The following is a 26,368-nucleotide window of genomic DNA, read 5'->3' as shown; positions in this document are numbered from 1 at the left end:
AGGCGGGCGGATCACGAGGTCAGGAGATCGAGACCATCCTGGCTAACATGGTAAAACCTCATCTCTACTAAAAATACAAAAACTTAGCCGGGCATGATGGCAGGCACCTGTAGTTCCAGCTACTTGGGAGGCTGAGGCAGGAGAATGGTGTGAACCCGGGAGGCGGAGCTTGCAGTGAGCCGAGACAACGTCACTGCACTCCAGCCTGGGCAACAGAGCGAGACTCCATCTCAAAAAAAAAAAAAAAGTAAAGTCAGTCATGTGGACGAAGGAGACACAGGACATGAAGTTTACAGAGTTGATGTCAGATAGCTGGTGGTTATGGGAGTACATGATGATAGAAACATCCAGAAATTTTATTTTATTTTTGAGACAGTCTCACTGTGTTACCCAGGCTGGACTACAGGGGTGCGATCTCGGCTCACTGCAACCTCCACCTCCCCGGTTACAGTGATTTTCCTGCCTCAGCCTCCCCAGTAGCTGGGATTATAGGCACATGCCACCACACCCAGCTATTTTTGTATTTTTAGTAGAGATGGAATTTTGCTATGTTAGCCAGGTTGGTCTCAAACTCCTGGCCCCAGGTGATCCACACACCTCGTCCTCCCACAGTGCTGGGATTACAGGCGTGAGCTACTGCACCTGGCCCATCCAGGAATATTTTTATTTAAGTAATTATTATTAAGAGACAGGGTCTCACTCGGTCACTCAGGCTGGAGTGCAGTGGTATGATCATAGCTCACAACAGCCTTAAACTTCAGGGTTCAAGTGATTTCCCCTAACCTTGGCCTCCTGAGTAGCTGGAACCATAGTTGTACGCCACCATGCCTGGTGATTTTTACATGAATCCGTTATCAAAAGTAAAACAAAGGTACTATTTGATATCACTTTCAGCAAATCTCCCCTGGATCAAACTTTAGACTATCAAGAATTTTCAAATACTGATGAATAAGAGGCCTAAGTAAACTCCAAAACATGAATTAGATGGACACATCAGATACAGAAGTCACACACTGCCAATGCCAAGACAAGAGGAGTCTGTACCCAGACTACACCCTACTCTGGCTATGTTCAACATAATTGATACCGGCAGCTCAAAAGGATGAACAGACTAGGCATGCGGCAGGCACACAATTACTGAGTTGTTTGAGCTCCTAGCAGCTCTCATCCTCAGGTAGGGATACAGAAAAGAGGATGCTCCTCAAAAGTAAAGTGTTAGAGTTGAATTAACCTTTGATTATATGTAAACCCATTTTCATGCATCTCTGAAAGCTCCTCAATCTTATAAATTTGCCAGGCTCAGCCACACTTGTTTTATATCATCATATACCACCAGGATATACGACAGGAAATTAAAGAGCATGCTCTTACAGATGTTTACAATTTATTATGGGTGAGTGAGGGCAGAGGGCAGGGAAGACAACATTTGCTTTTAAAAATATACAGACCCATGGAAAAAATTACCTTTCAAAAACCTTTCTTTATGAAATGTCACAAAAATCCATGTGATGAGAAAACCAAAATGAACCAATATGAAGCTCTACATTCAAACACTAACCCAGTCATGCAGTTGTGTGATTTGAGCAACACTTAATCTGAGTTGCATCCAGAAAATAATCTGTCCTCATTTGGTGATGATTAAATGAGAAAAGATATCTACATAAAGTGCCTAACAATGGGCCATACACAAAGGGAGTTCTCAACAAATGTCAGGTCCTCCAGTTATTCCTGGTAACTAGCATGGTACCTGCTAAATAACTTTTAGGTGTCTGAGTGGATGGTAGCCAGTCAGATGGAGGTCTTAGGGCCTTCACATCAACCCTAAAACCTAAAACTTTACACAAAAGGCCAGTTTTAAAAGGGGGAAAGGCAGAGAGACACAGGAGACAGGAATGGAAATCATTTTAAAGGTCAAATTTGCAAAAATAGGATTTGTGCATGCAAAAGCATGAAGTCCTATAAACTCAAAGTAATCCTAGGGCTCTCTAGCTAGCTCAAAGGATTGGGGAGTGAGCTTTCAATAAATCACAACCACCCACCCCTTAGGGCTTTTTCTCCCTTCTCTGCACCCTGTTCTCAAAGGGTTTTTAGGAACATTTGCCTCCCGACTTGCTGTTACCAACATGACTTTCTCTCCTGTGGATTTATGAATAGGACACTCTACCCCTACTATCATCAAGCATTGCTGGGGTGAGGATCCCACTATTTCACCCTTAATTATGGTTCCTATAAGATCAAACACAAGTCTACTCCTAGTATTTTGTTATTTCTTGTCCAGATTTTTTTTTAAGTGGGGCGGAAGCCACCAGAGTGATTACTTGGGTCACAGAGCTCTGTAAAAGGCCATGAAATCAATACATGACTCAAATACCAAATTTCAACTGCAAAGAGTTCCCATAAAATAAGTAGTAATAAACATCAGCTTGAGGCCAACAAAAGTTGGAAAAATTTAACATTTTACATGCTGCTAATAAAGAAAACTAACATCAAGGGGCCAGGTGCCGTGGCTCATGCCTGTAATCCTAGCACTTTGGGAGGCTGAAGTGGGCGGATCATGAGGTCAGGAGATTGAGACCATCCTGGCTAACGGTGAAACCCAGTCTCTACTAAAAATACAAAAATTAGCAGGGCGAGGTGTCGGGCACCTGTAGTCCCAGCTACTCGGGAGGCTGAGGCAGTAGAATGGCATGAACCTGGGAGACAGAGCTTGCAGTGAGCCAAGATCGTGCCACTGCGCTCCAGCCTGGGCAACAAAGTGAGACTCCATCTCAAAAAAAAAAAAAAAAGAAAAGAAAAATAACATAAAGGGATAAAAAGGACTGTTAGTTTCCCCCACCCCTCAACCCATTCTAAACCAACTCAATTCTGGCCTAAGGCCAATACACAATGACCAATGGTTTGTTTTGCATGAAATATTCAATATTTCAAAGGATAACATTTTTAGGAAAAATTTTTACTAGCATATTTTTCAGAGATGCTGCACTTCTAGGGAAGAATTAAAAGAAGTGAGGGAAATATGTCATATAAACACTGACTAGCAGGGTAATTTAGAGCTTCCAAATATTTTTCTTTATTCTCAGAGGAGATCTGTAGCTAGGAAGGGACTTGGAAAGGATGTAGCCTAGGCATGACAAATTGTTGTCTCCCATGTCAATTCCAATCACCCAATAAGTAATGGCCACTGGAGCCCTAAATTTGAGAAGAATTCTGAAGTTGAATGAAGACCGTGACTAATGAGTGTTATCTGCCATAGTATCTGGCAAGAATGTCATATGTTTGCTACCCCTACTAGAATCTAATTCCCCCATTTACACAGATGAGGCCTAAACTGGAGTCAAATCAAGATGACCTAATTTCCAGTCTACTGCTTTTTTAGCACATTGGAAAGTCTCTCAAATTTTTTTTATATATTAACTTGTACATGTTGACATTTTTTTTTGAGACGGAGTCCCGCTCTGTTGCCCAGGCTAGAGTGCAGTGGCACAATCCCAGCTCACTGCAACCTCTGCCTCCCAGGTTCAAGCAATTCTCTTGCCTCAGCTTCCCAAGTAGCTGGGATTACAAGCACACACCACCTCGCCCAGCTAGTTTTTTTTGTTGTTGTTTTGTTGTTGGTTTTTTGGGGGTTTTTTTGTTTTGTTTTGTTTTTTTAGTAGAGACAGGGTTTCGCCATGTTGGCCAGGCTGGCCTTGAACTCCTGACCTCAGATGGTCTGCCTGCCTCAGCCTCCCAAAGTGCTGGGATTACAGGCGTGAGCCACTGATCCCAACCTATATTTCTTCATAAAAGCACCCTTTATTTGTGTATCTAAGTCAGATTCATCTAGTTATATTTTAAACTCCCTGATAAGAATGAAGAGGCTAATTTTTATGAAAACTCTTTCTCCATATCAATGTTTATGTGAAGTTCTATACACAGCAGGTCCAAGTGTTGCTGACCATCTGCTTCTTCAAACAGGAACACACCCAATTCACCTCTTGCTCTCTTTGCCACAAGATGTTCTAGTGCACAAAAATAACTAAAACCCAATTCTGATCTTGAGTTTGAAATTAAAAGACTAGGAAAAAAAAAAGACAGTATAGACAGTCATGTGGGTGAAGTTTAGACAAGTAAATGGCTATAACAATTTGATTAGCAATTTTTCTTTTTGAGTCAGAGTCTTGCTGTGTTGCCCAGGCTGGAGTGCAGTGGTGTGATCTCAGCTCACTGCAACCTCCACCTACCTCCCGGGTTTAAGCCATTCTGTCTCAGCCTCCACAGTAGCTGGGATTACAGGTGTGAGCCACCATGCTGGGCTAATTTTTGTATTTTGGGTAGAGACAGGGTTTCACCATGTTGGCCAGGCTGGTCTCAAACTCCTGGCCTCAGGTGATCCACCCGCCTCGGCCTCCCAAAGTGCTGGGATTACAGGCGTGAGCCACCATGCTGGGCTAATTTTTGTATTTTGGGTAGAGACAGGGTTTCACCATGTTGGCCAGGCTGGTCTCAAACTCCTGGCCTCAGGTGATCCACCCGCCTCGGCCTCCCAAAGTACTGGGATTACAGGCGTGAGCCACCATGCCAGGCTAATTTTTGTATTTTGGGTAGAGACGGGGTTTGACCACATTGGCCAGGTTGGTCTCGAACTCCTGGCCTCAGGTGACCCACCCGCCTTGGCCTCCCGAAGTGCTGGGATTACAGGCGTGAGCCACCACACCGAGCTGATTAGCAATTCTTCGAACCATCCCCAGGAGACACACCCATACACACTTCTTGCCCACAGAAGCAGTTGATAAAAACTCAATCTGCATAGAGGTCCAATGAACATACTAAATACACTTAGAGAAACCTCTGACAATCTGATTTTCCACAAGTGGCACGAAGTAGATGTCTCAGTGTTGCATTTTAGATGCAGCAAAATTTAACACAAACCATTTAATCATACTAACTGTTCTCAATTTTGTACACCTTGATAGAAAACATTCCATTGGTGTTCTTTCCACAATAACAGACATATAATTAATAAGCATATGAAGTTATAAAGGCATCTTAAAAACTAAATAACCCAGATTGACCTGCGTCTGATCATTAGAACCTCTGGATCAAGCTGCCAATTTGCAGAAAATACAAAGGAATATGGTAATGTGCACTGGGAGCATGCAATTAGCAAAATTCTGACTGTGGAAAACTCTACAGGTCAAAAGAAGTCAGGTACTCCCCCAGATAAATTATAAGGAAAAGGAGGAGATGGAGGAGGAAGTGATCATTTAAGAGATTTAAGGACATTTCCAATTATTTTTAAATATGCAAGATCAAACTATAGTGCCTAAGGAAACCACTTGGGTGATAAAACTAAAAAACATGAGGAAGCCATGAATCTAAAAGTCACAACAGTGATTACTTTCGGTGGGAGGGATGAGGCACGTGGAGGACTGGTCAAGTTCTACTACTTAGCCCTGGGTGGTGGTTATAGGAATGTTGGCGTGTAATTCATTAAACTATGCATTTGCTTTGCATGGTTTTCCGTATGTGTTTTATTTTACAATGAAATTCAGGTTTAAAAACTGTGATCCAATGTTACTCCCTAAGAATACTCCAAAGCTAGCCAGTTGAAGTGGCTCACGCCTATAATCCCACCACTTTGGGAGGCCAAGACAGGAGGACTGCTTGAGGTCAGAAGTTGGAGACCAACCTGGACAACAAAGTAAGACCCCATCTCTAAAAAAAAAAATTAAAAATTAGCTGGGCATGGTGAGAGCCACCTGTGGTCCTAGCTACTTGGGTGGCTAAGGTGGGAGGATTACGTGAGGCCAGGAGTTGGAGGCTGAAGTGAGCTAGAACTGTACCACTGCACTCTAGCCTGGGTGACAGAGGGAGACCCCATCTCTTTAAAAAATTTAAAGAATTTTTTTAAAAATAGTTTAAATTTGAATCTTCCAGTACAGTAGCCACTAGACACATGTAGCCATTTAACTTTAAACTTTAACAAATTAAATAAAAAATTCAATTCTACATCTTAAGTGCTTAGTAGCCAGATGGTGCTAGTGGCTACCGTACTAGGTAGTGCACATTAGGGAACACTCCATGATGACACAAAATTCTACAGGACAGTGTTGGTCTACAGGAAGATGCGTTTCCAGATCTCTGAAGCTCCATGAATTCCTGTTTCATCTCTCCTAAGAGACCAGGCAATGACATAAGATCTTTGGCCTTCCATTTCTATTAACCATGTTTGTGAATGAGATTACTGCCAATGAGAACCAATATAAGTGCACCCAGCACCCACCCTGACAAGGCTGACCTCACCCAGAGTGACATTATTCCAGAGCAACTAAAAGTTTAAGAAGTTTGGGGCAAAGAAACCTACTTCTTCTAAAGATTTCAGAAGGGTACTGATGAGAAAGCACTCCAGTTAGAGCCAAGAATGGTTTGATCACTTCAGGATGAGACATGGATGGCATGAGTCTGAGTTCATGGAATAAATACAAGTCCCCTCAGCCCTTCATTCTGGGAACTATCAAAGATTTTTTCAAGAAAAGTTAGCTAACACCCTGTAATCCCAGCACTTTGGGAGGCTGAGGTGGGTGGATTACCTGAGGTCAGGAGTTTGAGATCAGACTGGCCAAGATGGCAAAATTCTGTCTCTACTAAAAATACAAAAATTAGCCAAGTGCGGTGGTGCATGCTTGTAATCCCAGCTACTTGGGAGGCTGACACAGGAGAATTGCTTGAACCCAGGAGGCAGAGGTTGTAGTGAGCAGAGATCATGCCATTGCACTCCAGCATGGACGACAGAGCAAGACTCAAAAAAAAATTTTTTTTAAGTGAGCTAAATTGTTTGAAAAGGCAGGCCATTATTCAAAGAAGACAATAACATCTATATAGCAGGCACAAAGGAGCAATAAAGAAGGCGACATGGAAACTATCCTTGGCACTTAAGTTCTATCAAAATTTTTCCAAATTATTCATACACATCAAATCAGCAGTGGTCATTTCTGTCCATCCTCTGAGTATCTTCAGAAAAACTGTCTTTAGTTTCTCATTCTGAATATGGTTCAAAGACTCAGGGCAATAAAGAATGCCCAAGAGACCCCCCCGACCCAGGGAAATTTACCAAGGAGAAAAAAGGAACCATGGTTTCAGACTAATTTTTAAAGCAACTCAGAAACCTAGCATAGGAAGGAAAATTTTCCATGGAATATTTATAAGACTTTTAGGTTGTGCTTGGATTTAGCTAGAAAATAAACATTGGAAAAAGCATACATAAATGTCCATGTTTAATCTCTCATCACCAGATCTGTTATTTTGTATATTTTGTGTGTTTATTTTCTGTATCTTTATTTCCAAGGTCAGAACCTCAAATCAACAACATTGAAACTATCAAAAATAAAGCTCTGACTTCTGCATTTGGCTTGTACCACTTAGAAATAATTTCAATTTTAAGGATGGAGTTACATAAACTACAGAATGCAAAACTACCAAATAATAAGCTCCATGACTACATTTAGTCAAGCTTTAAATCTCACTTAGGGAGCCACTAAAAATATGTACATTTGTAGATTAACTGAGTAATTTATTTGTATGTGTGTATTTTAGGTAATATATAAAAAGGTAAAATCAGCTCTGGTATGAAAACAATGTAAGATTTTTGCAGACTAAGTAACACCAGAGCTGTATAGCCTGTTGCCAGAGAATCATAGAGTTAAAATTAGAGAGAAAAAATATATAATTTCATGAAGGGTCATCTTCCTTGCCCGTGAATTCTCATCCAATACAAATCAAAAGTCTGAAGCATTTTTAATATTCTTTAATACAAGTTCTTTATGTTGTTACTAGACTGTTCACCTATAAATTATAAAAGCTAAACATACAATCCTTATTTACTTGGTAAACTTCCAGACTTTAGATGCATATTTGTCTCTAAAAGGCACTGCCATTTTTCAAAGAAAATAAAAGGAATCTCGTGTCTGCTTTGTTTGCAGATTCCCTCATGTTTTTGTTTGTTTGTTTGTTTTTGTTTTAAATAGAGTATTGGATGAGCACTTGTACTCACTGGGAATGGCATTTGAGAGTCAAGACTACAGAGTACAAGTACAAAGGTTCATAGCACAGGGTCACCCTATAGGAGGTAGGGGCTGGAGATTTAAGTGGCCACTCTCTGGGGGTTTGGTTTACAGCAAGTCACTTAACTCTTACCGCCAGTTCTACCGGTATAAATTCAAGAACCTGGGTTAGACAGCCTCTATGGTCCTTTCTTACTCTAAAATTCTAAGAACAGGGCTTTTCCTGATCCTATGACAACAGGATTCATCAAAAAGGTCAACAAAGGTCAGTACTTAAATGTATGTGAATTCAGAGGCAGGCTGAGTGGCTCACACCCGTAATCCCAGCACTTTGGGAGGCCGAGGTGTGGCAGATCACTTGAGGTCAGGTGTTCAAGACCAGCCTGACCAACATGTCGAAACCCTGTCTCTACTAAAACTACAAAAAAATTACAGGCAGGCGTCTGTAACCCCAGCTACTTAGGAGGCTGAGGCAGGAGAATCGCTTGAACCCAGTAGGCAGAGGTTGCGGTGAGCCGAGATCACACCACTGTACTCTACCCTGAGCAACAGAGCAAGACTTGTCTCAAAAAAATTTTAAAACACAGAAGTATATGAATTCAGGTTATTGCATGACTACCACCTATGAATATATAATTTTAGTACTATTAAAACCCAATGTTCTGTAAGAGATACTCAGCTACTTCTTAGTGACCAAAAGTTTTGCTCACCTGACATGAACTATATTCTACTTAAAAAAGTATTTTTTTTTCATGCTAAGAAAGTCTCCATATAAGAAAAAGTCTCAGGCTATCAGGACAAAATACCTAGAATATAAAATATAACCTGACAAAAAGGAACACATTAGAAATACAACAAAAGCCAAAGTTAATAACGTGCTTCATAATTTTGAGACAAAACTTCAACCTTTGATAATTCTTCACCAATGGGTAAGTCAGCCAAAAACAACTTGTGCACAAATGATATTGTCAAAATTAAAATCACAAATGCTTTACATTTTCCAGAATTTACTTTAAATAAAACATGTAGCATCTAGAAAAGCATTAGCAATATACCTCAATTGTCATATTACTCAGAAAATTAAACTAAAAAGCCCAGAGCCCCTAAATTATCCTTCCACAACGTTTCATTAGATTCATGGTAGACCACCACGGCAGACCACCATGGCAAGACTTTTACTGGGTGGGGGTGGAGGGGACAAGGTCTCGCTCTGTCACCCAGGCTAAAGTGCAGTGGCACAATCTTGGCTCACTGCAGCCTGGACCACCGGGCTCAAGCAATCCTCCCACTTCCAAAGTAGCTGGGACTACAGGCTAATAAAAATTAGCCTTGCTAATTTTCATATTTTTTGGTAGAGAAAGGTTTTTGCCGTGTTACCCAGGCTGGTCTAAAACTCATGAATTCAAGCAATCTGCCCACCTCGGCCTCCCAAAGTCCTGGGATTACAGGCATGAGTCACTGCACCCAGTCACCATGACAAGTATTTTCTCTTTTTTTTTTTTTTTTTGAGACCAAGTCTCACTCTGTCACCCAGGCTGGAGTGCAATGGCACAAACTTGGCTCACTGCAACCTCCACATCCTGGGTTCAAGCAATTCTCCTGCCTCAGCCTCCCAAGTAACTGGGATTATAGGCACCCGCCACCACGCCCGGCTAATTTTTGTATTTTTAGTGGAGACAAGGTTTCACCATATTGGCCAGGCTAGTCTCGCACTACTGACCTCAAACAATCTGCCCACCTCGGCCCGGCCTCCCAAAGCGCTGGGATTATAGGCGTGAGCCACCGTGTCCAACCCACCATGACACGTCTTAAGCATACCAACTATTCCCGCTCCAGCCCAATAACTCAGCTTTATAACATATGATGTGAAAGCTAATCTGCATCACATAGACACCAATCCAGCTCAATACCAGCATGTGCTATGGTGCCTGGTTGTACAAAACAAGTAAAAAAGAAAAAAAAGAAAGAAAAAAAAGGATAATGGTGTCTATCAGTCATTAGTCCTAAACTTGAATTCGCACCTAAAAATTAAATAAAAATCATTCCTCCATGTTTCTAAACTGTTTATAATTAATGATCATTTCAATTTTAAAGTCACACACATATGTGATATAGAGAAACAAAGCCCCATTTTTTAATTAAAACAGAAAAATTCTAGAGAAGTTTTCCATATTAATGTGCTATTCAGATTGAGGAAACTAATGTGAAACCAAAGGAACAAAAGTCACTTTAGTATTAAACAAATTTGGCATATGATAAAATTAGGTTCACTAAAAAGAAACTTCAGAAGTATTGGTAGGCAAATTACTCATAATACCATCATCTTATTTTGTAACCCACCTATTAAATTTTAAGTCATCATGTACAACTTTTCACAACTATAACAGCATTAAGAAAAACATCTTCCTATTTAGAACTTAACCATCATGTTTTAAGCTATTTTCTACATTGTAAATACTTAAGAATCAAGTTAAAATATTTAAAATTTTTTTAAAATGAGTAATCTCCCATTTTCACATTTTAAGGCAGTTCATTCACAGAGGATGTACAGTTGCATGAATTCAACAGAAGAAGGAAAATTATTTAAGCTAGTGTACAGCCATTTAACTTCAACACAAATCTAAAAGGAAGCTAATGGAAGTCTTTCCAACTGTGAGCCAAGCTTTCTAAGCCAGTGAGAGTTTTATTCCAATTACCACAAACAGCACCACAAATCATTCTTTATTAGAAACCTAAAAGAAGGGAAAAATGAAGAGATAAGTTGAGAAAAAGGGATTGGCTACTTATCTGTACTGCTTCAGCAACTAAAAAAACTACTGCAGTGGAAACAGACATTCAGTAAATCTGCCTGATTTCAAATTACAGCTTCCCAGTTCACCAGTCACACATGAGGGCAGCCTACTTAGCTTCTGTTCCAGCATCCTTTCCACCCATGCGGTGGTGGTACACTGTAAGTTCACAGTAGCATGGTAGTAGTATCATGTAAACTTGTATTTCTCAAATCTGAATCTCAGACGAAAACTTATCTTACACTCCAAATAGGACACCAGTACACTGCAGCACCCCTTTGCTTTCCTTACCAAGGTTTCTGACCACGGTGAAAACACATCAGCCCAAGGTTAGCCCATGGAGAGAGGAGGAATAAACTACGGATCATGAACCAGAAATTCTGACTGAATAAATCGGTAGACAGTTTCTAAAATAGAAAGTGTTGCCGATTTTTAATATGTAAATGTTTTAATTCTTTATTTTCCCCTTATTAATACATATATCTAGTATAACTGAGTATCTCATCTCCAATCATAATTTCCACGTGGTAAGACCCTGGACTCCCAACAGGATGCTATAATCAATAATCAATATGCCAGCTTCCTTATAGTAGAGAGATGAGCAGAAAGAAGTGTCAAAGTACCACACTTTTTAAACCAGGCGTGTCCAATCTTTGGCTTCCCTGGGCCATACTGGAAGAACTGTCTTAGGCCACATATAAAATAACACTAACGATAGCTGATAAGCTTTTAAAACAAATAAAAATTTTTAAATGCATAATTTTTTAAGGAAGTTTTCAAGTTTGTGTTGGGCCACATTCAAAGCCATCCTGGGCTGCATGTGGCCCACTGGTTGAACAAGCTGTTTTAAACTCAAGAAGTTATTTTCCAAGCTTCATTACAATGTATCTTCTACATGTAGATACAGTAATCTCTGTATTTGTAACTTTGTTCTGAAAATGATGACATGAAAACAAAAAGATACAAGAGGAAACAACGTATTTAATAAAGAATCAGTATGTGGCAAACGTGAAGCGGCTGCCCACATATTTTTCTCATCTGTTCTTCCTTTTGGAGGTCAGCGGGGGTTACATCTCAAATAAGATGGGCTCTCCCAGTCTACTGCTCCCTGAACGTGAGTCACTCACATCCCTCTCTCACTCATGCCATTCCCTTACCTTAGAAGGGCTTCCTCCATTCTCCTAATCAAAGGAAATTCTAGCAACCTGCAAAGCCCAAAACAAGAGCCATCTCCTAATGAGCTCAAAAAATATCTCCTTCCTTCCCACATGCTTCAAAAACTGTTATTTCATTCAGACTACGATGTAATATAATGTACATGATGTACTGTCACAATGTGTTGTTTTCATATATGTCTTCTGTCCCACACCCTGCAGGATCTGGCATGACACAGACTAAACAGAGTCCATCTATGGGGCCATAACCTCCCACTTCAGGCAGGAAGCACATTAAGTGTTATTGAATTTAAAAAATGCTTCCCGCTGGGCGCGGTGGCTCATGCCTGCGATCCCAGCACTTTGGGAGGCCGAGTTAGGTGGATCACCTGAGGTCAGGAGTTCCACACCAGCCTGGCCAACACGGTGAAACCCCATCTCTACTAAGAATACAAAAATTAGCCGGGCATCGTGGCACAAGCCTGTCATCCCAGCTACTCGGAAGGCTGAGGCAGGAGAATTGCTTGAACCTGAGAGACGGAGGTTGCGGTGGGTCGAGATCACGCTACTGCACTCCAGTCTGGGCGACAGGGCAAGACTCCGTCTCAAAAAAAAAAAAAAAAGAAAAAAATGCTTCATTCTTTAATACCTAGACATTCGAGTCAATGGTGTGATTTAAGTGTGACAAACTTCAAGAAAAGGAGAACTGAGAAGCAGGAGAACACCCGGCTTAACGGCATGGCATCTGGACTCATACTGCCCAGGTCTGAATCCCAGCCCCACCATTTTCTAACTGTGTCACTGTGGACAAATTAGTAGACCTCCCTGTGCCTCAGGGCCTGTTTCCTCAGCTGTAAAACGGGAATCACAACACTGCCTCTCTCTTCAGAATTGTCGTGAGGATCAAATGAGTTAAAAGTGAGTGCTTACAACAGTGTGTACAGTAAGTGCTATCTGGGTGCTGGCTATCAATTGTGTTTCAATTATAAGAAAACCCCTATGTCATAAACTTCGTGCACAACCATACTCCAGCTAGTGTGTGTGTGTGTATGTATCACACGAGCTACGTGTGTGTGTGTATATATACACACACATATATACATATATATACACATATACACATATACATATATACACATACACACATATATACATATATATCTCACTATACAGTAAAATTCTATCGTAGAGATTAACTCAAAACTAGATGGTAAAACCATGAGTTAATCTCCACGGTAGAATTTTCCTCTCAATTCAACTGTTAACTGGACCCTCACTGATCCATCCCCTCAAACTTGAGGAAGTCTGTCCAAGTCAGAGCTAAACTTATTTATAAGCACATCTTCAAGTCTCATATTTACACCCTTATGGTTTATTTCCTAACTACCTACCGGAGTCACCCTGGACAGGACAGATGGATCTACTATTTCTCAAAATACCAAGAATAGAAATGTATAGATATTGGAGGGGGAACAGCAAGTGAAGGCATTAAAGATACATTGCCCTCATGCTAATCTTACTTTATGGACTTGCTCTTAAATAATTTTTTTTTTTTTTTTTTTTTTTTTTTTTTTGAGACGGAGTCTGGCTCTGTCGCCCGGGCTGGAGTGCAGTGGCCGGATCTCAGCTCACTGCAAGCTCCGCCCCCCGGGTTTACGCCATTCTCCTGCCTCAGCCTCCCGAGTAGCTGGGACTACAGGCGCCCGCCGCCTCGCCCGGCTAGTTTTTTGTATTTTTTAGTAGAGACGGGGTTTCACCGTTTTCGCCAGGATGGTCTCGATCTCCTGACCTAGTGATCCGCCCGTCTCGCTCTTAAATAATTCTTATCTTGTGCTGGCAATTAATCAAATCATTCCCTTCCATTCCATTCTTGATAGAAATCTATTTCCAGAAACCATTTTCCCTTTTGTATAATTTAGTAAAGAGTTTAATGCAGTTATAGCAATTTCTACTAGACACAGCCAACATTGAAATGGCCATGCCTTAAGTTGAGCATGAGATTTCAGTTTGGGTGGAAACAAGACCTGAAATAAAGGGTCTGCCGTGGAAATTTTGACAGACTGATGAGGACAGTGAAACCTTAATTTTATGTCACCAAGAAATGTTTCATAATGGCATCATTCTTTCCTCTCCTAATATAAATCCAGGCTTCATTCATACCAAAAGTTTCCACTTGGCTCTGAAGAATGTTTTCTGCAAAACCGTTAGTATCTGAACCCATGATACGCCCCACCAGCCTGGTTAAGTACTTTAGCTCTATTTCTAAGATGGGGATAACATCCTGTTATGGGGTGCTTTTGGAATGAAAGCATATAAAACATGAAAGTTAGATGTCTGACATAATGCAGCATTGAATACATATTCATTTTCTTTCCTTTCAATTGAATAAAATCTTGAAAGTGATTCTAATCACCGTTATAATCTGTGATGATAAACATAATCACAGCTGTTTCACTCCAAAGCTGCCACTGCCATCCCTGTACATTTACTTGCATATTAAGGCACAAAAACCTTTATTATTTGTATTAAGGCACAAAAAAAATGTATTAAGGCACAAAACTTTTCAGGTACAAAAATTTTAAAAATAGCAGAATCAGTGAAGTTGAGCTACTGCTCCCTCTGGAGCATGATGATTGAGCTCCAGTTATTACCAATCTCAAAGTAAAACAGAGCATTTAAATAACTGTACCAAACAAGTACTAAAAGCTGGTCTTACTTTCTCACCCTGTACCCAAGATATCTTCCCTCTCCTGCTACAGCCCATAATACACTCTTGTTTTATTTGTGCAATAAGATTTATTCTTGATGCTTGGACACTCTTCCAAAGACAGAAAGAAGACACATTAAGTGGTTTATTTCTACAGTGTTAATGTGTTAGGTTTAGCCATTACATATGTTAACTTATTACACACATAAACGTAGAATTTTCTGCTCCCTCTTTGGAATAAGTATGCTTAGCTTCAAAAAGTACTTTTTCTTTAATGATCCTAAGATTTTAGTTGGCATAACTTTGGATTATAAGCTTGCTTTAAAAAAATATAGAAAAGGTAGCCAGGCAGAAGTCACTGTGATCTTTCTGGTTATGAACGTTTGTATCACATCTCTTAATATTTATATAATCACACACCCAACAAATATTTACATAGTATCTACTGAGTGTCAGGCACCACATTACACACTGGAGACACAAAAAGAAGTAAGACTCAGTCCTTGTACTCAAAACTGGCAGAGGAAACAGAAGTAGAGAGGTGATACAGTGTGAAGGTCCTATGACAGGAAGGGTGGGGTGCGGGGGCTCATGCCTGTAATCCCAGCACTTTGGGATGCGGAGGCAGGCAGATCACTTGAGGTTAGGAGTTCGAGACTAGCCTGACTAACATGGCGACACCCCGTCTCTACTAAAAATACAAAAATTAGCTGGGCATCGTGGTAAGTGCCTGTAATCCCAGCTACTTAGGAGGCTGAGGCATGAGAATTGCTTGAGCCCAGGAGGCAAAGGTTGCAGTGATTCAAGACTGTGCCACTGCACACTCCAGCCTGGGTGACAGAGTGACACTCTGTCTCAAAAAAAAAAAAAAAAAAGGGTCCTATGATAGGAAGAACATGTAGAATAGCAGGACAATCGGGAAAGACCAGAGCCAAACCTTAGACTAAGACTTAACAGGTGAAACAGGTATCATCTGGGCAAAGGGGATTGAGGAAAGAATTGAAGGAAGCACTTCCTGGGAAACTGCAACTTACTCACAATGACCCAGGGATGGGAAGAAAGAAAGCATTGTAGGTAAGTCTGAAGATGTCAGGCAGGAGACTTTAACAGTCTTCCAATGTCTTGCTAAGGAGTTGGACTTATCCTGATAGGGCAGCTGTGAAACTAATGCTATTTGGAAATGGAATACTCTGACTCTTCATGAAGAAAAACAACTGAGCAAGTGAGGGGTTAATTTGTCTAAAAATTTAAATTTCAATAGTATCATCAAGAGTGAAATACTCAGAGGGCATGACACCACCAAAAAATTTAAAGAAAAGGAAACTCCGGTTGCACGCGGTGGCTCATGCCTGTAATCCCAGCACTTTGGGAGGCTGAAGCAAGAGGATCACCTAACGTCAGGAGTTCAAGACCAGCCTGGCCAATATGGTGAAACCCCGTCTCTACCAAAAATACAAAAATTAGCTGGGGATGGTGGCATGCACCTGTAATCCCAGCTATTCAGGAGGCTGAGGCAGAAGAATTGCTTGAACCCAGAAGGCAGGGGTTGCAGTGAGCCAAAGTTGAGCCACTGCATCCCAGCCTGGGCAACAAGAGCAAGACTCCATCTCAAAAAAATAAAATAATATAAAGAAAAGGAAACTCAAACATCAGATGTATCTGCAAAAGTAAACATTTATTTGGCTTTTACTGCCTATGAGGATAAATAGCCACTCCATATGCTACAGCCCCAGCTTCTGGTGGCGGGGGTAGGATTGATGTGTGAATAAATTAACAAAACACTTTCACTTACCATATAAAGTAAAAGTAGCAATTCAGAAAGTCATTAATCAAATCATTTTATAACAAGTATATAGCACCAAAAGGGAACACCTAACGCTAGTTTTATCTAAGCGTCCCTACTTCTAAGTATTAACACATTTTTACGGAGGAAAACCACTGTTGAAAAGAAAAACAGGGGTTTTTTGTTTGTTTGTTTGTTTGGTTTTGTTTTTTGAGACAGGGTCTCACTCTGTTGCCCAGGCTGGAGTGCAGTGGCACAATCACACTTTATTGCATCCTCGACCTCCCAGGCTCAAGTGATCCTCCCACCTCAGCTTCCCAAGTAGCTCAGACCATGGGCACCGCACCACCATGCCCAGCTACTTTTTGTATTTTTTGTAGCGACGGTGTTTTGCCATGTTGCCCAGCCTGGTCTTAAAGTTCTGGGCTCAAGCAGTTCGATTGCCTCAACCTTCCAAAGTGCTGGGATGACAGGCATGAGCCACTGCACTCAAGCACAGAAAGGCAGTTCTAACTGTCCACCTCCACCATTTTTCTCTGTATTCAGGCATTACTGGCCATTTCATCTTTGAGGCTGAGATAATGCTTTGACCTGGCATTAACTACAAAACCTCTAGGTTTCAAATTACACTCAGTCTTCCATGGATTCTATCTTTTTGGAACTACACCTTCAAGAGTTCATCTATAATTAAAGTAACTTACAATTTGGGGATGGGTAACCAATCAAAACTGAGGTACCAAGGGCTGAACCCCTCTTGAAGACAGAATAATGGAAAACCCTGGCTTTGAAACCCATAACTTTGAAAATCAGCGGGCAGCCAGAGGCCACACAGGGTAAGCAGTGGTCAATGCAGTACGTAGGGAGGACAGATCCTCTGCTCAAGTTGGCCAACCTCATGATTCTGCCCAACTCGGACCTCAGTATCCTATCTCCTGGTACTTGGTGTCCATACAACTCAGCTCTCAGAACACCGTGGCAGATGAAGACAACTGCGCATCCCTTTTCTGAAAGGCTGATGACTCAATCGCTACTGCCCCCTTTCTGTTTAAAGGTCACCTTCCTTAACTAGTTTTGTTTTCTAGAATCCCTCAGTTCACACAGCCAAGAGGAGAATCATTCTTTTTTTTCTTCCTTTAAACACCAAGTTTCATTCTTATAGAAGGAATAGAAACCACCACCCTGCTCAGATGAGCCAATGGAAATATCTCCTCTGAAACGGGCCTTCAAACAAAATATCAAAGGGGAAGAGTAGTTGATTTTTTTTTTTTTTTTTTTTTTTTTTGAGATGGAGTCTCGCTCGTCGTCCAGGCTGGAGTGCAGTGGCATGATCTTGGCTCACTGCAAGCTCTGCCTCCCAGGTTCACACCATTCTCCTGTCTCAGCCTCCCGAGTAGCTGGGACTATAGGCGCCCACCACCACGCCTGGCTAACTTTTTGTATTTTTAGCAGATATGGGGTTTCACCGTGTTAGCCAGGATGGTCTCAATCTCCTGACCTCGTGATCCACCCACCTCAGCCTCCCAAAGTGCTGGGATTACAGGCGTGAGCCACCGTGCCCGGCCGAGTAGCTGATTTTTTAACCCTTAACACTGAAAAATGCAGAGCTTCAGCTGGAGTCACAGACGAAGTACAATATGTGTTGTGTTCTTAGCAGGGAAATGACTCAAGATTCAAAACAACTTCTTAGTGGCATCATTGAAAGCACAAAAACGTGAATTATTTCCCAGCAGACCGCTCAAAATCCAGTGATGATCATTCAGGGACAACAGGCTTCTGTTGGTCATGGTTATTGGCAGAGCCTAATTCTCATGCTGTCTCTTGAGTATCTTCCTCAAAGAGCCTGGGTTTGTAGTACATTTTAATTTGTGATATTAAAAGACAAAGAATAGCCAAAAAAAAAAAATTAGGGAAAACAAGGGGAGGTTAGGCAGATGTAACAAACTATGTAACTGTTTGGCATTTGAAATAAGCAGGTCCCATTTTGAGAGGCTGTTTCTACCACTGTAATTAGAGAAGTGCATGGGTGTTGCTCCGCCTAAGGAGGGGGATAAAATCGAGTTGGCTTTCCCTTTTCCAGTACCGAAAGCAGTAGATAACACTGTTTCAGCTCCACTGCCCCAGAGGAAGAGTGCATTTGAGCAGTACAGTGGATCGCTCTGTTCTCTGATGACTGACTTTGGAAGTAGCCAGTGCAAGACAGAAACTACCAACTGGAAAGAGACCTTCCAGACTTGACATTCAACTTCATCAATGTCCATACCACACAAATCTACTCCCCTGTCATCTTCTCCTTTCTCTGAGGCGGGGGGAAAAAGTGGGCAAGGACTAGATCTCTGCTAATCTTATGGAGATGAAAGGAGTGCTAGGAATACATCAAGCAAAAAACATTCAGCCAAAAATAAGAAGGCAACTCCAAGTCATGTAAAAAGGGTCACTTCAGAGCTGTGAAGGAACACGCTTGTCTTTATCTCTGAGGACCTTAAGAAAAGTATTTCCTACTTGGAAATCTACTACACATTCATCTTTCTCCTCCCCAGAAGAATGGCCCTTGGTTTCACCATTTTAGGCAGCAAATTCTGACAATGGTTTCCTGTGTTACTTGCCCTGGTAATATCCGTTTTCAGGGTTGCACACCTATATTGCAATATAAAGAAGAATGGTACAGAGTCCATGAAGGGAAAATGGGAATAAGCCAATAAGTCTCTCTCCAGAGAAACGTCCTTCTCTTTCTCAAGATACAACATAAATGAAAGTAGAAATAACCTTAGTGTTTCACATGCTTGTAAAATGCCACTCTCTAAATGGCATAAATTACAAACTCAGTTTTAAGGACTGAAACTCATTTCTTTAGTCTTCAAATACCTACTCATCATTTACTAAGTAATATGAAGATAAATATTTTGGATCTAAAGCTATATTACTTACTGCATGAATATGTGAGTCACTAGGAGCATACACACCTCTCTAGTTAAAGAAAGGAAGAAAAACTATGCTTGCTGCAGATATTTTACCTACTAACCAAAGCAACACACTACATACAAGTAGATAGAAAGCACTGCCTCATCGTGTAAAAGTACTCTGATGTATGAGGAATACAAAAAGCAGTTTCAAACTCCAGCTGTCATTTCCAGAGGGTGTGTTGCCAAAGGTATGAGTGAGAATGAGTTATTCTCCCGCAGAAGAATGATGCTCTATCAAACAAAACCAGGAAAAAAAAAATGAGTGCATTAAAAGAAAACTTAAACACTCTACAATGGTCAGATGTTAATAGAAAGATTAATTTTGAGGTAAGAGCCAAAACAGAAAAAGCTGGATAACTGTATTTGTGGGATTAAAAGCATCATCCCGAGGTAACACATCCTTCTTAATTAAGTTACAACAAACAACAAAATATAATGGACTAGCATATGCCTACTAGAAGTCAAATACAGATGAGACACAGTAAACAAAATATAACAAGCGGACAGCATGTTACAAATAAATGTATACTATTGGAAAAAGTTTCTGTGAACTATAATTTGTAAATGCAGTAGGGTAATTCATTATTTAAAGAGATCTGAGGTTATTCTTCACCAAAGCAAAGAACTATATAGAAAGCACATAGTCACTTCTCTAATTTATCTAGTTTGTAAATCCAGAGTTTCAAATATTACGTAAAGTAAGGCAATTCACACAACACAAATGGCTAAAACATAGTTGAAAAAAAAATGTTCACGCTCACCCAGAATGCAGGAGATGGAAATCTATTAGAGGGGCCCCTTTTCACCTACCAGATTGGTAAAAAAATGTAAAAGATGTACATTATCTAATATCTTCACTGGTAAAACTGAAGGGGCAGTCCCATTAATACAAAAAAAAAAAAATGTGCACTGGAACTCTTTTGATGAGTAATTTAGCAGTAGCCATTAACATTTAAGATGCACACATACACACTTCTGACTGTTGTAGGAATACCTATACTAGTGTTCAATAATGCTCTTGACAAAGGTATCGTACTAGTAGGAACTGAGTACCAAAATACCCCTCAATAGAGGAATGGGTGAATAAATTGGATACATCCACACATGCAGCCACTAAGCAGAGTAAGGCAGAACTGATGCTTTGATGTGGAAGAATATCCACCATCTACTGCTGAGTGAAAAAAGCCAGTTGCAAAGTGGTATAAAATGTTGATCTCCTTTTAAAAACTAAGTATGTGTGAGTGAGTGAATGAATGGTTGTCTCAAACAGAAGCTATCCCTGGAGGTGGGAAGAGAGAAGGGAATGCAACTTCACTTTTTATTTTATACAGTTTAAAATTTTTACGGGTTTCACTTGTATAATTTAGGTAAAAGGGAGTTATGCTGCCATGAGACTATTAATCTGCTAATCCACTAAAAGTTCCAGAGATGCTCTGGGGGAAACCGTGCAAAACCCCCTGGAGCCTAGTAATATGGTCACTGGGATTTCCACAACAGAATCTGCTCAGATGAGCAGGTCTAAGAGGAACCAACCTTATTCTAATCAATCTTACTTTTTATTTACGCAGAAAATGATAAAAGTTTTAGAACAAGATAAGCACTTTCTCCCAGACAAGTAGTACTGAGAAGATTCAGTACAAAAATTTTCTTATAGATTTATATAAGTCCCCACCCAAACCAAAAATATCACCAAAACTAACAGATGTCAATCACATTGGCCCAGAATCTTACATCTTTAAACTCCCTAAAGTCATGTTCAAGCCTAGGCTCAAATCTCACCTACAAAGTTCAGGCCCACAACTTTGAGAACTAGAAAGAGCTACATTTTCCTTTCATCTTTTGTAGAGACTGGTATAACACATCTTTCTCTTTATTCTCTTTTTAAAAGGAATATCCCTTGATTTTCAAATGTAACTCTGAAAATGATATACTCAGTAGGGGTTTTAAGCACATCTTGGAGAAAGATGTGCTGGGAGAAAGAAAGGTAGAATATTAAATGAATAATCATACCATAAAATACTCCCATCTAAAATATGTTTAGAAAATGTATATAAGAAACAAGTTCACAAATTTGAAGAAGTTTTTAAAAGGCAACCAATTTACTAGCTAGCACAACCTCCAAGTTGTAAGAAAGTACACAGTGCCTTTTTCTCTAATGCACTTAATATTAAACAGTGTTAGGATAATATTTTCCAGGCTAGAATGTACTTTCTGCTTGCCCTAATAATAAATCTATGCCCAGATGGGAAATGGAACCAGAACTAAATAAACACAACACAGACAATGAGCAGGAGAGCCAGAAAAGTTAGCTAATGAGCCTGTGATGCCTTCACGATCTATAAAGTGGGTTTCTTCAAAAAGGAAAAGCCAAACAAATAGAATGGAGAGTACAAAAAGTTAGATATTTGATGTGTGTGGAATATAATTACAGATCAGAGGGGGAAGCAAATGGATTCCTTTCTGTATGTGATGGCTGGTATCACGTGTTGTCAGATACGTAAGCTTAAAGAAAAGCATGCCACATAGTCAAACCGGAGAAATCAGTCACCATCAAATCATCGACAAAACTTTAAAACATGCAAACTTTGTTCTGGATGACAACTGGTAATCTAAACAAAACAAACCCTTACTAGAATGAAATGTGGCCTAAAATTAGATGCAGTGAGTCCAACTCAATACATAAGTAAAAGCGATGAAGAATAAAAACAAAGAGGAAGAACAAGGAAGAAAAGCCACTTGAATACAAAGTGATTCCATTTTTTTCTCAACACCCACACAAAGACAGCAGTTTCTGACAAGAATGTTCTCGGCAAAAAATAAAATTACAGGAAGGCTTTTTTTTTTTTCCCAATGAGAAAAAGGCAGCTCTATATGCAGATTAGTAGGCTCAAATTATTTAAGGCCCAAATTTACAGCCCTCATATTTCAAAAACATTATCTGAATAACCTTTTTCTTATTGGAAAGAAAAGATGACTGGAAATACTGTTCTTGTTTGGAATGCTTATTTCATGTTGTGCTTGAAAATAAAATCAAAAGTGGCAGCTTACCTTGGCACTGGAAGCCCTGTTTCCCAAACCCCCTGAAAAACAAAAACAAAAACAAAATCTCTTAACATATTTTGCGTTGGATAGCATATTTCAAACAAGTTATGTGACCAAGTACTCCACTACTAAAGGTTTGTACGTGAAACCCAATGACTTAATAGAAAAAACATACCTAAATATCTAGTCAGATTACTGTGTAAATTCAACTTTGAGGGGAAAAAAAATCTTGCCTATAAAGGATCACTGAACTATTCCAATATATCAAGCTTCTTTTCAATTTTTTATACTATGTTATCGATACTTAAATTTCAAGACAAGAACATGACTGTGTATTCAAACTTGTTGGCTACAATACAATATTCAAGTAACAAAAGAGTTTATGGTTAAAATTTTAAAAGGAAGTTACTTAATTTTGTTCCCGAAGACCAAATGAAAATTGTTTTTTTTTTCCTCCCTAAAGGCAACAAAGTGGGCTTACTTATTATGCATTTGTTTAAAGTATTATGTGTCTAGAAATTGCCAAACGGCATCACTTTTAACATTTAATTTTGGCTTAAGGAACCAGATGCTAGAAAATATCATTCCTATTGTTTGCATTTGAGATTACCATGATCTAATTTCTACTGAGAACCGACAGCAGTCAAAGCACATACGGAGGGTATTTTGTTCTTGTAAATGACTTTAGAGAATTTACTCTGTAAGCAGAGAACCCTGACATGGACATTCAATTGCAGGTATTGTTCTACTAGGATTAACTGCATTAACATTTCTTCAGAAGGCTGAGCGTCATAACCTCTTGCTTCACATAGAATGTTTAATGCACAAAGTATTTCACATACTTTTAAAATTAACTTAAGAGTCATCCCCCCTCACCAAAAACCATAATGAACTCTAAACATTTCACTTAAAAATATCAGTGATTTAATATTGAAATAAACTTGCAAATCAAGGACCCCGTAGAAACAATAATGAAAGCAAACTGAAAAAGACAATCCCTGTAGATGGTTTCCTGGGACTTCCAATTGGTTGGTTTACAATTAAATGCAGAGAGCTGCAGGGATACTCAGGGGGGCCTTTATCTTCCACTTCACAACACTGCTAGTGACCTGAGCGCCTCTTCAGCTCACCAAGGGCTGATCCTTCAAGGGCAACTGACAGTGGAAAGACACTAGCTAGCCTCGGTCGGCTGCAAGTCCCTTTCTAACTCTCCCACTTCCTGCAAAAGTCACCAGCAGTCTGTTCCCTTTTAATGGACTCTCACAGTTGACCACCTCCTCTTAACCAAATGCAATATTCTCTTTGCCCTGATGCTCCGAAATTGTATTTTAAATAGCCTTATCTACGATTACCTACTCCTTTGAGCACAATCGCTTCATATGCTGACTAGACAGTGGAAATCACTCATAGAGGTGGCTGTGCTTTTCGTAAAAGTGTACTTGGGAGCAGATGTCTAAAAAGGAAAGGAAAAATTAAACACCTTATTAGCACCACGATCATGGGACCTGACCTTTGGGATGTTTTTCCCCAGGTGTGATGGATTCAGACAGATCCATCCATATTATGTTCACTCTAATGGCCCAAGATACCTGTGCCACACAGCTGGCTGGTGGCAGGATTCACTCCATGACTGCCACCCTGGGTAGCTCCCCCTGGCCTAGAAGGGGAGGGAGCTAAGAAGCCCTAGCCATAGCTCTGTCTTGTCAGGAAATTGCTACACGACAAAGAAGAGGTAGAAGAGTCAGGGCATCCGGCAATCTAAGAGAAAAACCAAACTACTGCTGCTCTAACTAGAGGACCTAGAGCTCCTTTAGTTCCAGCTTTCTAAACTTCTGTGTGGTGACGGGGAGCTGGGAAGAAGGGTCACACACTTTTGAGAATCAGATGAAAGCTGTAATTCTCTCACCAGCAAAAAGATTCACAAACACAATTTCACCCAGTTTTGCAGGGTTCAGAGACCCCTGAAGCCCTTCTATGTATCGATTCTCCATAAGCCCCCAAGGATCCTCCGAGTTAAGAATGCCTGAATTCATTGGCGATTACCTGAACTCTGACACCTCTGGCCCTTATGTTATTTTTCTTAAATAAGGCCTCTGTCCTCATCAACAGGGTTACAGGTCTAATCTCGTGTTGACAGGGTCTATTTTAATTTTTTTTGAGACGGAGTCTCGCTCTGTCTCGACCAGGCTGGAGTGCAGTGGCCCGATCTCGGCTCACTGCAGCCTCCGCCTCCCGGGTTCAAGCGAGTCTCCTGTCTCAGCCTCCCGAGTAGCTGGAATTACAGGCGTCTGCCACCACGCCCGCAAATTTTGTACTTTTAGTAGTACGGGATTTCACCATGTTGGCCAGGCTGGTCTCGAACACCTGACTTCAGGTGATCCGCCTGCCTCGGCCTCCCAAAGTGCTGGGATCACAGGCGTGAGCCACCGCGCCTGGCCGACAGGGTCTATTTTAAATGAGTCCCTCTGCCCTTGTGCCATTTGCCTGCTCGAACTCTCCCTCCCCCACTGCAAGCTTTCAACAGTTTGTTCTCTCTCTCTCTGCTCACTCAGAAAAGTCAAAGTCTGTCCGTGCCCAGTAGATGCAGCCTACAGTAGGCAGGGGCCCAAGATTCCAGCGCGGTCCAGCCCGATGGGAAGCACAAACACACCCCCCCGAACGCGCCCAGCCTGGCTCGCCAGCAACTTGGACCGCGCAGCGGAATCGCCGCCGCTCCCCCGTTACTCCGGGACGCGTTTCTCCGGGAACCTTCGCTCCTTCGGGCCTCTCCTCCTCCCCTGTCCACTGGGCTCCCACCCCGGCAAGCGGCCGCTCCGCTGGGTGCGTGCGGGTGGGCGCCCCCGGGGAGGTGAGGGGCCCGGCCCGGGGAAAGATCCCCGCCGCCACCGCACGGGGCCAGCCTCCCTCCGGCGCCAGGGGGTGTGTGTGGCGGGGCGGCGACGTCCCGGGAGTCCTGCCCGCCGGTGTCAGGGCCGGGAGCGCGTGTCACTCCGGGCGAGAGTTAGGACTCCCGCCGGTTCCAAGTTCTCGGAGTGAGCCAGCCCCGGGGCGGACTTGCCGGCGCGCCGGGGACCGGGACCCAGGGGCGGGGAGGAGCGGGGCAGGGGTGCCCGGCCCGGCACCTACCAGATGAAGTCGGTGCAGTGGCTGCAGAAGGTGGGCTGCTTGAAGAAGCGCGCGATGAATTTGTGGTCCTTCACCTCGTGCACGTTCTTCTGCCTCAGCGCCCCTTTGCGGGCGAAGCGGTTGGCCACGTCCTGAGACGCCGTGGAGTCGTTGGCCGGGAAAACGTCAGCCATGGTCCCCCCCAACCACCTCTTGCCTCCGCCGGGGAGCGGCGGCCGCGGAGGGCCGGGTGGGCGGGGGCGGCGGCGGAGAGGTGCGGGCTCGGGGCGACCCCGGGCGGGGGGCGCGGGCCGGTGGCCGAGGTCGCGGCGAGGGGGCGCGGCGGGGACCGGGGAGAGTCAGGCCGGTGCGGCGCAGAGCGGGAGCCGGAGCCGGAGCCTGAGCCGCTGGCTCGCCCGCTGGCCCCAGGCTCACTGACAGCCCGGCGCCCGGCGCTCGCGCTTCCTACTCGCGGCGGCAGAGGCGGCCCGGAGCGGCGCCGCCCACCGCGCATGCCCCGAGCGCGAGGCCGCGCGGACGAGAACGGCGGGGGCGCGCGGGCCGGGAGCGCGCGGGGGGGGCGGCGGCGGCGCCGAGCGGGCCGCGCCGAGTGCGGAGGAGGCAGAGGGCGCCTGGCGGTGCTGGGAAGACTGAACAGGGAGCGGCGGCGGCGGGCGGCCCGGGGAGGGCCAGCCCGAGTGGGGATGCGGAGGAGGAGGAGGGCGGGAGTGGCGGGTGCGCGCTCCTCCGCCGCCTTTTTCTTTCCTCCCTTCCTGCTCCCGGCTC

The 26,368-nt window shown here is 42.3% G+C and overlaps 1 protein-coding gene across 8 annotated transcripts in view; it reads right to left on the bottom strand.

The window, feature by feature from the left end:
- PRKCA (protein kinase C alpha) overlaps positions 1-26,018 on the bottom strand; it is a 522,615-nt gene extending 496,597 nt beyond the window's left edge. For 6 of the 8 annotated variants that reach the window (XM_065532446.2, XM_074020203.1, XM_074020205.1 and 3 more), the window contains exons 1-2: positions 25,604-26,018; positions 22,484-22,515 (exon numbers count right to left, since the gene is read on the bottom strand). In XM_065532446.2, the coding sequence (XP_065388518.1) occupies positions 22,484-22,515; positions 25,604-25,776 (205 nt within the window). In that variant the 5' untranslated portion in view covers positions 25,777-26,018. Of the gene's footprint in view, positions 1-22,483; positions 22,516-23,833; positions 23,932-25,603 lie in introns of those variants that run through there. The other 2 variants (XM_074020202.1, XM_065532445.2) reach the window with 2 other exon arrangements.
- Between the last annotated feature and the right edge of the window lie 350 nt (positions 26,019-26,368).

The sequence above is a fragment of the Macaca fascicularis genome, chromosome 16 (assembly GCF_037993035.2).
Source record: "Macaca fascicularis isolate 582-1 chromosome 16, T2T-MFA8v1.1".
NCBI lineage: Eukaryota > Metazoa > Chordata > Mammalia > Primates > Cercopithecidae > Macaca > Macaca fascicularis.
The sequence above is the reverse complement of the archived record's forward strand: the minus strand, read 5'-3'. Positions and strand labels throughout refer to the sequence as shown.